Here is a 12,514-nt window from a genome sequence, read left to right as displayed (position 1 = left end):
TCCTTGGGCAGCTTGTGAAGAAAGGGCTTTCCCACTTCTCTCTGATCCAATCTCACCCGTTGTGTGCTGCCTCCTGTCTGCACCAGTGAGTGATGGTCTCTGAGGGCACAGCTCCCACAATATGGATAAATTATCTCTTTTGTGGCAGGCCTTCAAGGAAACAGTGATTTTCTGATCAAACAGGCTGCTTCTCCCTCTCTTCTAGTCTGCTTCCCAACAGTTTTCTCTTCATTTCAAAGGAAGTACAGCCAAGATACTTGAAGTGAATCATTGAAAGGCTCTACCTTTTAGTGCATGTTGTCTGTTGTTGATGCTGTTGTTCCCCTCATTAGAGATCTCTGGGCTTTGATTCGGTGTCTGAGGTTTCATTCCTTCATTGCTTTTTTCTGCCTAATTAATTGGGAAGTTGCTGCTGCACATCAAAGGGGGAGCATTTCCTAAAGAGTAACTACTTAAGCATGAAAACTAATTGAACACATGACCTAATTATTGGTCTCTCAGTGAGTCATACTTTTCCTTTATTTCTGTAGGGTTTTTCTTTTAAAACAACAGCAAATACTAATTGCTCTTGCAGAAGAAATACTGTAGAATTCCAAAGGGGAACATGGAAAACCTGGTACTTGGTTTCCAGTAGGAGATATCTGCAGATGTAGGAACATGCAAGAAGAAAATGAATAGGAAGGAAAAAACCAAAAAGACAGTGTGACCTTGTTTAACAAAACCAGGTTTTCCTTAGAGGACTATGTTTGTTGGTTTTCATTTCCCAACAGCCTCTTGAATTTGGCAGCTATTTCAGGCTCTGCAAAATTCTGCTGTATCAATCCTTTGCTGTCTTGTTAAAGATCAACTGTCTTCAGCACAAGCCAGCAGGGCTTTTTTTCAGAGGGGGGAAAAAAAAAAGAAGAAGTCTGCCACAGAAGTGGAGTCAACAAGTCTAATTGTGAAAGCCAATTATTGCTGCTCTCCTTCTGTCTGAAAACCTGTCGTGGTCAGAGTGTCACTGTCAGCCAGGGGCTGCCTCTGGAAGCACTGGGCCAGGAAAGCACAGGTTCCAGGTGATGAACCCACTCTTGAATGCCTTGGGAATGTGGGGAAATGAGGAGGAATGAGTCAGTGGCTGGAGTTTTCTCCTTGGTGGCTCTCCAGGTGCTCTGCACCCCAACCCTGCCTCAGCAAGGCCTGGCTGGGGAGAGCTGGAGCTCACCTGGCAGCTGGGGAGAGCTCACCTGAGGCTCCTCCTGCCTGCTCTGGAGCAGCTGTACCTGGAAGGGCCCCTGGAGCAGGGATAACTGAGGATTTGGGAACTGGCTGTGCCAGGGAGGAGCTCCCTGCTGCAGCTCTGGGTACAGCTCATGTTTGAATGCTTTTGATAGTGAGAAAAAAAACCCCAAAAACCTGATAAATCTTTAACACACCACTGAAAGTGGAAACTGTGAAATTGCAGCAGTGGTGTACTTAATACTGATTTTTTAGAGATTCTCCTGGAAAAATGAGTCACAAAAAGGGAAAAAAACCTAGTTGGGGGCAGGGAGTGCTGTGGGGAAGCGTGTTCAGAGGCTGCAGAGCAGGCAGTGGCATTAGGCTGTGCTGGGAGCTGAGCTGGCCATGCACTGCAGGCAGCAGGGGCTGGCACTCTGGAGCTAAGTCAGCAAACTTGCAAAGTCACTTCAGTGGGAAAATCTGAAATCCTGTGGGTCTCTGCACCTGCTGCAGGGCTGGAGTGCTGTGGGCAGGATGTGCTGGAAGGAGGGAAATCACACAGCAGCTGAACTCCTGCTCCAAGCCCTTGCCTTCCTGTGCACACTTCTGGCAGTAACTTCATTTCCCATGTTTTATTCTTCATGTCTGTTTTGGTTTGTGCTCTGCCATCAAAATGGGGCCAGAATTGGCAGGGAGGAAGGTTTGTGCTTTTGAGGGTGCTTTGCTGTGACCATTGATGTCAGCTTGTCAAAGATGGGAAGAAAGAGCTGACAGGAAAATGCTCTTGGAGGGAAAAGCAGCTCTGGCTGGCAAAGCTGATTAACGTGTTTCTGTAATTACCACCCAGCTCTGGGTGACCTATTTAAAAGCACCTTAGCTTTGTGTTGAGGGGGCAGTGCAGGATCCCAGGGATGGGGGACAGGAGCCTCCTGCAGATCCCTTGGCCCTTGCACCCTGGTGCTCTGTGCCCAGTAAATGCACCTGGATCCGCTGGGCAGGGATGCAGGGCTGGAGACTGGCACAGCACTGGGAGCTTCCTGCTAACAGACACCACCAGTTCTGTGCAGAACTCAGAGATTAAAGAGGAAACTATTCACATTTTTATTCATATTCCTGCTCCTCTCTAAGGCAGAATGAGGAAATCCTGAGTGCTTTGGTTTGAACTCCTTTCCTGTGGAGATTAACAAGGCATAAGCCTCAGAATGATTGGCTTTCCTTCTCCTGACTCATTAAGGTGTTTTTAATCAGAAAATTGCTTCATTAAGCAATTACTTTGCAATCAGAGGAGCGCTGAAATTACTAAACAATTATTTAGTATTGAGAAGATGAAGTTCTTGCCCTGCAGGGCCCCAGCCTTGCAGCTCCTCCCTGGAGCACGATGCACTCAGGCCAGGGTGTAAAGACAGCCAGTCTGAGAATTCACCAGTTTGTACTGGTTCAGAACCAAGCTGGTGACCAGTCTGTACTCCTGCAGCCTGAACTGGGCCCCCAGTAAGGTCCAGGTTTCTGTTTAACAGGAAGGTGCAGAGCCTTTAAAGAGCTCATGAAACTGAGGTTCCAGAGAAGGAATGGAGCTGACACTGATGCTTAGGAGTTAGGTTGTTTGACTAACCAGGTTTGAAAGATGTCACCTGGGGTGTACTTCAAATCCTGTTAGGGCACCCTGTGATGTGACCCATCGAGCTGTCACCAGGCTGAGGAGGCAGATCTGCCACATGAGAAGCAGATTTGAGGTCTTTTACCATCCCCTCTGTTTAAAAGCAAGCAATTATTTACACAGCCCTCTCAGAATGGTTATTTGAGCAGAGAGGGAAGGATTTGTACCAAACACAGGAGGCTGGTGGGTGGAATTTCTGTGAACTTTGGCACAAACCTGCAGTGTGAAGCAGCTTGTAACTGCTGAGGAGCACACCTGTCTTGTGGATGTATTGTAGCAGCAACTCAAGGTTGGTTGTCCTGATTTTTGTCTTCCCTGTCAACATCAGTTCTCATGAACAAACTGCTCCGAGGCGTTTTTTTTGGAAGTGTTATTGGATCCCGAGCCTGCACAGTGAGGATTAGGTACTTTGGAATTCATTTCACATTGGACTTGAAAGCAAGGTCAGAGACTGCAGAGGGAAGGTAAAGTCCCCACTGCTGGCTGCAGGCACAGGAGGGGATGTGCCAGGCTCAGAGCTGGCTCCTGCCACCTTCCTGTCCTGGCTCCAGCAGCCTCGGGCTGCTCCAGGGGGAATCAGCACGGGGGAGATGCACAGGGGCTTGAAAAGCACCCAGATATCTGCAGGGGACTTGCCTCAGACTGGCAGGAGTCTCCCTTTGCCTTAGCTCAGTATTTAAATTAAAGCATCTCCAAGTTCTAGTTTGTCTTCGCTGTAATGAATATTTTTCAAGTTAGCAATGACTAATAGTTTTATCAGTAATGTTTTCTCCTGGCCTGCGTTAACCAGGTTAAGCTGCTGCCTGTAACGTCAATTTGGGATTTCCAGCACACTCCCTTGTACTTAAATATGCAGTTTTTATTATCTTGGCCTAATCCTCATGAATTTGCATCAGGGTAATTTTATGTGCCCACAGCCTAAAATTAAAACACCTTAAAGGAGGTGGTTTTTTTTTTTTTTTAATATAAAATTAAGCTTGGAGTCAGTGGATATGGTTCAGAATAATTTGCATTTGCATGATGTGTCCAACCCAAGAGTTATTGTGGCCATATCAGCGTGGGCTTGAGGTGATTGGGTTTGTGATTGATGGGCAGTGGGGATGAGCTGCAGGGCTGAGTTATCTCTGAGCTTATCACACAACAGGCTGGGGGTGTGTCTGCTCCCTGGGTTCCTGCCCTGGGTTCCTGCCCTGGATCCTGCCCTGGGATGTTTATTGTGGAGCTGTGCAAACCCAAAGGTGTGCATGTGCAGCTGTGAATTTGTCTGTCCTCTGCTGTGTCTCCAAAGGCAGTGTAAATGCAGGATCCCAGATCTTGCTTTGATGCAAGGAAGGAGCTGTGGTTCAGTCAGTACTGAAGTGAAATCAGGGGGAGTTGCAGGGCTGGGTTGTTAATCACCGTTTTGGATGAACCAAAGAACACAGTATTTTTGTTTGGGAGTGAAGCCTGTAGTTTTTCACTAGAACAGCTTCCCCCTGAGCAGGCCTGGAAGCAGGCCAGCCTGGCAGCAATGGAGACAAGCCCTGGAGAAGCCTGTAGTAATGGAGTTAGACGGGAAATGGGTGAGCACAGCACGAGTGGCAGTGCAGATCCTCCTGCAGAGCCCTGCCCCTGCCCTCTCCCTGCCAGGGATGGCTGGGGCTGTGCTTGCTGCATGAGTCAGCCTCCAAAACAGATCCTCTTGGAGCTTCCCAGAGCCTTCCCTCCATGGACAAAATTAGGGATTCTCCCCCACCTGCCTGTTTTATCAGCAAGTCTTTATATATGGACTTTCCTCCAAATCTGTGTTGAGATCTTGTTAAATATCCTCTGGGAATCCAAATGGGTTTATATCAAAAAGATGCTTCCTCTCATCTCTGTGCTCTTTGATTTCTTCAGGAGATTCTACAAGATAAGAGTTTGATTTGGAAAGTCTGGCTTCTCATTAGAGATGCTGAACGGACTCTTCCCCAAAGTGTTTGTTCATGGCTCTGTTTATTTATTATTATTCCACCAACGTGCCTAGCCCAGAGCTCAGCCTGGATTTCCTCTGGATTCCTTTGGAAACTGATGTCATTCTTCCTGCTTTCTCCTTTCCTGGTACCCAGGTGCTTTCAGAGGGGTTTTACCATCTCCAGGTGGTGCTCAGTAATTCAATACTTGAGATAACTCAGTTTATACGTTTTGGTCCCTGGAGATGGGATGGGGGTGTTGGAACTGGGGGGGTCTCACTGTGTCACCCACAGTGGCTGGGGGTGGCTGCACCAGCTCTGGGCTTCTCAGCTTGCTGAAATTGTCTGGTCCTATCTTGGATTTTCCTTTTTTTCTTTTTTTTTTGGTCATGTTCCTGTTCATTTCTTAGATGCTCCAATGTGTTCAGGAGATTTAAAAAGTAAAGTATAATGGTGCTGCTTTGCTGTGTGTACCACATGTTCATCCTGGCTGTGAATTTTTGACATATATGTGCCTGTTTTATGTGTCTGAGCCCCACTTTGTTCCAGGCACTCTCAGGAACACGTTGCATCAAACTGGCAGCTGCCTCATGCAAAGTGGAATATGAATTAATTCAATTTTATGCTCTTCACTTAAAAGAAAACTTAATCTAGGATTTTTAGTGTTCATCTTTAACAGGTCCTCAAGCAGCTCTGTCTGGGGTGGTTTTATCTTTGCCTTAGAGTGAGATATTTGCCAGGGAAGAGCAGGGATGCTGATCCAGGATGGAGCCCTGAGCAGCAGGGATGGGTTTGTAACTCAGCCAGGAGAGCTGTGTGGAACCTGCCCACCCCTGCCCTGGAAGCTGCTGGTGCCATTCCTCTTGGGTTTTAGTCTCTTACTTCTTTGGGAGGCTTCTTGTAGTGGAGTTTTTCCAAGTTGGGCGCTGTTCCAAAACCCCTCTATTGGAATAATTAGCTTGCTTTGATTGCTTTTAATTAAATCATGTGGAGTAGGCTGGCTGTGTGCATGGCAGAGTCACAGGTTCAATGTCTTCTCTGCTTTTGGAAACCGGGATGCAGATCTGCTCCAAGAGGCAGCTGCAGCCTGGGCTGCTCCTGGGGGTCTGGATTAGGAAGAAGCATTGCTGAGGATGAGGGAAAGCTGCATCTCAGAGTCTGGATCCACCTTTGCTGACAGCCCAGGATGTGCAGGTGATGGGTTCTGCACTGGGATAACGGGGTGGGACTGGTTCCTCCAGGAAATCCCACCCACTGAAAGGAAACCTTCCAGAGCCAGGGGTTGTCCATGTCCTGCAGGTGTGGAATTGGCTTGGAGGGGACCCTAGAGACCACCCAGAGCAGCAGTTCAAGGGGGGTATTGGAACCTCAAACACTGCAGCTGAATTGCCTCTGCTTTATTTCTTTCACTCACCACATGCAGTGCCTTGTGTGTGCCACTTGCATTTGGGATTCTTTGTCACCCAGAAGCTGTTTAAAAAAAACCAATCTCCAGCCAAATAAAGCTTTTATATCTCATTATGGATTCTGGGTAGGAGCATCCTTCTTCTGCAAGGAGGTGTAAAAGGCAGTTTCAGTATAAAATACTGAATGTTGGAGTAGTTTCTTCTGTGGATAAATTTGGAACACATTCAGTAAGGTATCTTAGGGATAAAAGGGGAGTGACTTCAGGATTTGTTCTGCTGAATGAGAAGAGGATGGATGATGTTAGAGCTTGTGAAGAGCAGAGGCTCTGGATGCCAGCAGAGACATTTGTCATACATTTTTCATACACTTTGTGTCTGCTGGGCCAGGGTTGGGGTTTTGGCGTGGGATCACACACAGGCTGTGGTCTGAGCCTTGTGGAGTCCTTCTGTAAAAAAGACTGAGCTCTTGGGCTGCAGGAGAATGAAAGAGGAAACTTGAATTTTACAGCTTTGATGAGAAAAGAGGTTTATCTCATGTTTTCTTGAGGGGAAAAAGTTCCATCTCCCTGCTGGCAGAGCTGTGGGGCTCCAGCAGTGCCTGCTGGGCTGGGCAGTGCCAGAGGTGATGGAACCTGGCCTGCCTGCCAGAACTTTCCATTGCCACTGAGACTTGAGCAACATCAGCAACTTCAGTCCCCTGTTCTGTCACCTCTGGCACTCTGCATCCCTCCCTCCTCCCAGGACCTGAGCCTGAGCTGTTTCCTGGACTCAGCAGCTGGCAGGGTGAGCAGAGCTGGGTTTGGGAGGTGCTGAGGAGCCAGTTCTGCTGGCTCAGGTGACAGCCAAGCCCTTTGGCACAGCCACGGAGCTGCTGCAGCCCTGGCTCCTCAGGAAAGGGGGCTCTGCCTCCTCAGTGTCCTGGCCCCATTAAAAATTACAGGCAAACCTGTCATTAGTTGAGGTTTCCAAAGCAGAGCCAGTAATTGAAGCTCAAAATGCAGAGGACTGTGGGAATTTCAGCAGCCAGTGCATCCTGGCATTCCAGTGGGGTAGGAGTTGATGAATCCACTGAAGGGGATTTTCCCCTCTGTGTTGGAGAGGTCACTGCTGCTCCCTGCTAGGCAGTAACACCTGGCTGGTTTATTTTCCTTTTGAAAGAAGTAAATCCCTTGTGAAACAAACAGGCAGTAATTTGGGAGGTCATTCTGGGGGGATGTCAGGGGATGATTGATGCTGTAGCTTTGGAGTGGCACCATCTCCCTCCCCATTTCAGCTTTACACATGGGAAATGTCCACAGGAAAACCACTTGGTGCTACCCCCGACTGGTTTCTTTTCTTGGTTTGGGTGCCAGAACTCCTTTCTGTTGAACCTCCTCCCATTTCCTGCAAATGTGTCAGTACAGTGTTTTATCAGTCCTGAAGTTCCAACACTGAGAGGTGAAATGTCTTAAAAACTGGCATCCTAACTGTCACAAGTTAACAGGGGCAAGGCTGGATGAACCAGAGAGTGTTTCACAGAAATGTGGCAATACACAAGCAGAACTTTTAACAGCCTGTGTGAGCAGAATAATGAGAATCTCCTGATGAGGCCACCAGGTTATTGCCTTGGACAGGAGCTCTCCAGTGGGGCAGGAGGTGATGAGGAGCTCACACTCCCCCAGAGGAGCAGCTGCCATCCCCTTCAGGGTGCTCTGGCCAGGCTGGGACAGCTCTGCTGCTCTGGGTGAGGGTGAGGAGGTGCAGTGTCCTGTCTGTAATGGCACCAGGGAGCACAGGCTCCTTGCCAAGCTGCAGGAAATAAGGAAATACCTGTCAGCAGCACCTGATGGTGGCAGCAGGGCAGCCTCGGGTTCAGGACCATGGCTCATAAAACCAGGGGGAATCAGCCCCAAGTCTGGGCTGTGGCACCTCCAGGAGCTGCTGAGGTGAAGCCCCACAGAGCTCTTGGGGTTCTGGGGGGGCTCTGTTACCTTTTGCCCTCCTTAGTGCTGGAAAGCTCCTGCTGGGAGCTGGAGGGCAAGGAATCAGCACCTTAACAAGGAAGGAAGAGGAATAACGATGGGAGAAAGAAAAAGACAAAAAAGGCAGCACCTGGGCTGGTGTGTTACTCACATACCTGGTTCTTGTCATAGCTAAAACTCCCACCTGAGTCCTGAGCTGGCACTAGGGCTCAGACTGTGCTTATTCACAGCTCCCTCCCTCCTTTCCATTCCCTCCTCCTCGTGTTTCTCCAGGCCCAAATGATCTGTTTGCAGTGTGGAAATTGAGATCTACAGACTTTAGTTTTGGAGTCTGAATCCACCTCCATTAACTGCGAGCTGTGTTTAATATTGATGCTCCAGGGACGTGAGGAGGGATGGAATGAGCCTGTTCTCCTGAGGGAAAAAAGCTGAAATTCCCCAGCACTCTGCTTTGGGTGGCTGCTGGAGCTGCCAGCAGCCAGGCTGGGATTTAAGGGGCACATTTTTGCAAATCAGTGTCTTCATCACTGCTCTGAGTGGAGAGAGGAGGAGGTGGAGGCTCCGTGGGAAGATTAATGCAGCCTCTGGGCTTTCCTGAGTGCTGAGGTTCCCAGAAAGGATGAGGGTGTCACATCACTGCTTCTTGCTTCATATTTTTCCTCCTTTTGCTTGCTTTTCTTGGGTGTTGCCATCATTAAATGCTGCCATTCATTGTTCCCTCTCCCCTGCTGGCTGGAGACTCTGGCTGTTAATTGAGCAGCACTGTATCCCCTCTTCAGGCTTCTCTGATAAACAATTTGAGTCCTTCATCCTCTTTTCCTGTGACATTTTAACATTTTCTCATCTTTGGCTGTCGCAGAGAAAAACCTAAAAAGCCCAAATTTCTGCAGCTTTGGTTTATAAACAGGCTCCCAATGGCAGCTCTTGGAGAGGTGTGTTTGTCCTGCTCTTAAACTTGGGTCTTTATTTCACCACATCAGATTGAAGGTTTTTATTGTGATTCTGGGGTTTCAGTCTCTGCAGAGACTGAAAGAAGATAGAAAGAGCCAGGTTTTTGTCTTTCAAAGGACAGTTGAAAGACTTTCTGTTATTATTTGGCCTTACTTCAAAAAAATGCACTTTTGAGCGTGACAAACCAGCTCCTACCTGGCTGTCTTGAACTCAGCCAAGCTAAGAGGGGTTTGAAGCATTGGGGTTTTTGCCAGTTTGATTTTCCCTCCATCCTCCAAAGTGCCCTGAGTTTGGTGCTCATGGGAGCAGTAACAGGGTGTCCACAGGCACAGCTGGGGGAATACATCAGTTTTTTCCCAAGGCAAAGGGCAGTTTCCAAGGGCTTTCCATCACTTTTCTCCCTTCTTACCCAACTGCGTGAATGTCAAATTCCTGGGCCTTTTGTGTCCTTTTGTCTCAAGAATGGCGTCAACCTATACAATTTTCTCTCTTCAAGAGAGGGAGTTTATTCAGTTGGAGGTGTAGAGGGTGTGAATTGGAGGATTAGGTCAGGGGTTACTTGTGAGAGTGGCTAATGCTGAAACAGATTTCCCCTTCCTAAGGCTTTTTGACTATTAATAACTGAAAAGTGAGTGAGCTGGGTGGGAGCTGGGGGCTGTGCTGAGCTCCCTCCAGCCTGTGCTGTTGGTGTGTGTGGGTCCCACAGCAGCAGACACACTCTGTTCATCCAGCCCCACTGCCAGTGTTCTGTCTTTGCTTTCCCAAAGCAGCCAGCTCCTATCCACACTGCTGCTGATGCCTGGAGGGGGGACCTGCAACAGAGGCTGGACAGAGTTAAAGAATAAAGTAAGGATTTATGGAAAGGTCTCAAAGGATCCACCTTGGGCAACACAAGAGCCCAGCCAGGGCTACACCCAAGATGGATGATGGGTCACGAGTTTTCCCACTTTTATAAGTTTTGGTCCATGTCCATATTGGGATTAATTGTCCCATTACAGCTCCAGGTTCTGCAGTCCTATCCTCCCAGATTGCTCTCCTCAATTCCCTGTTGTTTGCAGTTTTTGGGCCTTTTTGTTGTTTAGGCTTTTTGGGGCTGAAGCTGCAGCGGTGCCCTTGGTTCAGGGGCTGGAGAAGGATTGTTCTGTGTGACTGAGCTGTGAGGAGAACTGCTGACACCTTATGTGAAATTGTGAAATTCAGAGTTACAAACCAGTGCAGTGCAGAGCCCGGGAATCCAACAGCTCCAACTGCAGGCCCCGTTAGCCCGGGCTGTGAGCAGTGACCGTGTCCCTGCTGTCCCAGGCCAGGTACAAGCAGAGCCTGGACCCCACGGTGGACGAGGTGAAGAAGCTGTGCACGTCCCTGCGCCGCAACGCCAAGGAGGAGCGCGTGCTGTTCCACTACAACGGGCACGGCGTGCCCCGGCCCACCGTCAACGGCGAGATCTGGGTCTTCAACAAGGTGGGTGTGCCAGCCCTGCACTCACACTGCTCTGGGATGGGGGGAGCCTGGAGCCCGTCCAGTGCCACCCCTGCCATGGCAGGGACACCCCCACTGCCCCACGGTGTCCAAGCCCCGATGTCCAGCCTGGCCTTGGGCACTGCCAGGGATGCAGGGCAGCCACAGCTCCTCTGGGCACCTGTGCCAGGGCCCCAGCACCCTCACTTATGGTAAAAAGCAGACAGGACTCAATTTCTTCATGAAGGAAAAGCATGTATTTGCATTGTTTATGTTTATAAATATGAGTTATTTGGGGGTGTTCGTTAAGATGGAAGACAAGGAACAAGATCCTTCTTATTTCCAGAAAGGGAGCTGTGGGCACTTCACTCTGTTGAAGGCAGCTTCCTTGGTTTTAATTTTAATGGATCATTTGGAAAGTTGCACAGAAGCTAAAGCTGTGATGAATTTATAGGAAATTTTAGAAGGTACCATGTTAAACTTCATTGGTGAGCAATACAGTGAAACTTAGTTTCCTGGTTGGTAAGGGCTATTGTGTATGTCTATCAAATTTTGTTTTTCTAGATGTGTTTACATATTTTCTTCACAGATTCTTATGGGCCAGATTTCTTGTTTTTGCAGGTGTTGTATCAGTAAGGAGTAATGTTCTAGTTTAGTTGCTGTCTCCTGAGCAAATCTCAACGTGGCTTCAAAAGGAGAAAAATCAACCTGCCCCTACTTCAGACACGTTTATTCTGACACTTTGAGGAGCTTCTCTGCACATTTTAAATATCTCTGATTGCTCACCAAACAACTGGGAATGAAATCTGTTCACCAGCAGTTTCCAGTTGAGCTGTGGTTGTGGGAAGGGGCACAGAGGGATGGTGGGAGCAGTGCTGGAGCAGGGACTTCTCCTCTAGGGAACAAACTGTGTCCAGCCCAGCGTGGCAGCAGCACCAAAGCATCACCCTTCCACTCTGCTTTAACACCCCTTCTTGCTTCAAACGGCCTCATTTACATATCATTAGCAAATTTGATGTTTTATGTGACCCCCACAGTAGAGTTGGAACATAAAATTCTTCTGCTTGGAAATACCACAGTATTAATCAGAGCTATAATCTAATCTCAGCTGGAGCAAGATGCCTTGGAAATGTAAAGGTAAAACAATGCCTGCCCATAAAATGTCCTTGATGGGATGTGTCAGAGCAGGTTTTTATGTGGAACTTCCTGGGCTTGGAGTGTGCTTCACGTGAGGGGTGACCTTAAGAAAGGCTGTGCTGAGGACGGGCTGTTCGTGCCTCATCCCACCCCGCAGTGATTCGCAGAGCTCCAGCTCCCTAAAACTTCAGCTTTTATCAACAAATTTCCCTATTCACTTTAATGAACCAACCCAAACCGTTATATATGGGCAAAACTGGGTTTGGAAATGCCTTACCCCTCCCTGCCTTACATAACACATGGTTTATGATACCTCCTGTCTTTATCGACGCTGATACGTGCCCTTGAAAATTTGATTTTTGTAGAAAGTTTACTGGTTTTATTACAGCTATTTTAAGTCTCTTGAATTTAAATGAGAGTTATGATCCCATCCATCATCCTGCTGATGTTAATAAGAACATCACAGCTTTTCCTGAGGATTTTGGGCTGAGCTTATGCTTGGAGGAACACCAGGTTACTCTCCTCTGCCTGCAGCTGAAAAGGATCCTGCTGGCAGCCACTGGATGTTTGATGGTGACTCTTTGCAGGCAGGAATCTGTGGTTTATATTTTCAGCTCGCTTGGTCCAGGATTGGCTCCTCAGAGCTGGTTTTAAGTGGCTGATTTTTATCCTCTTGCCTCCAGTTATTTGGGGGCGTTCGTTAAGATGGAAGACAAGGAACAGGATCCTTCTTATTTCCAGAAAGGGAACTGTGGGCACCTCACTCTGTTGAAGGCAGCTTTGTTGGTTTTAATTTTAATGGATCATTTGGAA

At 48.2% G+C, this 12,514-nt stretch overlaps 1 protein-coding gene across 4 annotated transcripts in view; it reads left to right on the top strand.

The window, feature by feature from the left end:
* RPTOR (regulatory associated protein of MTOR complex 1) overlaps positions 1 to 12,514 on the top strand; it is a 113,741-nt gene that overhangs the window by 17,256 nt on the left and 83,971 nt on the right. For all 4 annotated transcript variants that reach the window (XM_077188157.1, XM_054645004.2, XM_077188156.1 and 1 more), the window contains exon 4: positions 10,409 to 10,567. In XM_077188157.1, the coding sequence (XP_077044272.1) occupies positions 10,409 to 10,567 (159 nt within the window). The remainder of the gene's footprint in view (positions 1 to 10,408; positions 10,568 to 12,514) is intronic.

This window comes from Agelaius phoeniceus, chromosome 19 (genome assembly GCF_051311805.1).
Source record: "Agelaius phoeniceus isolate bAgePho1 chromosome 19, bAgePho1.hap1, whole genome shotgun sequence".
Taxonomy (NCBI): Eukaryota; Metazoa; Chordata; class Aves; order Passeriformes; family Icteridae; genus Agelaius; species Agelaius phoeniceus.
Note: the sequence above shows the minus strand (reverse complement) of the source record. Positions and strands in the feature narration are given on the sequence as shown.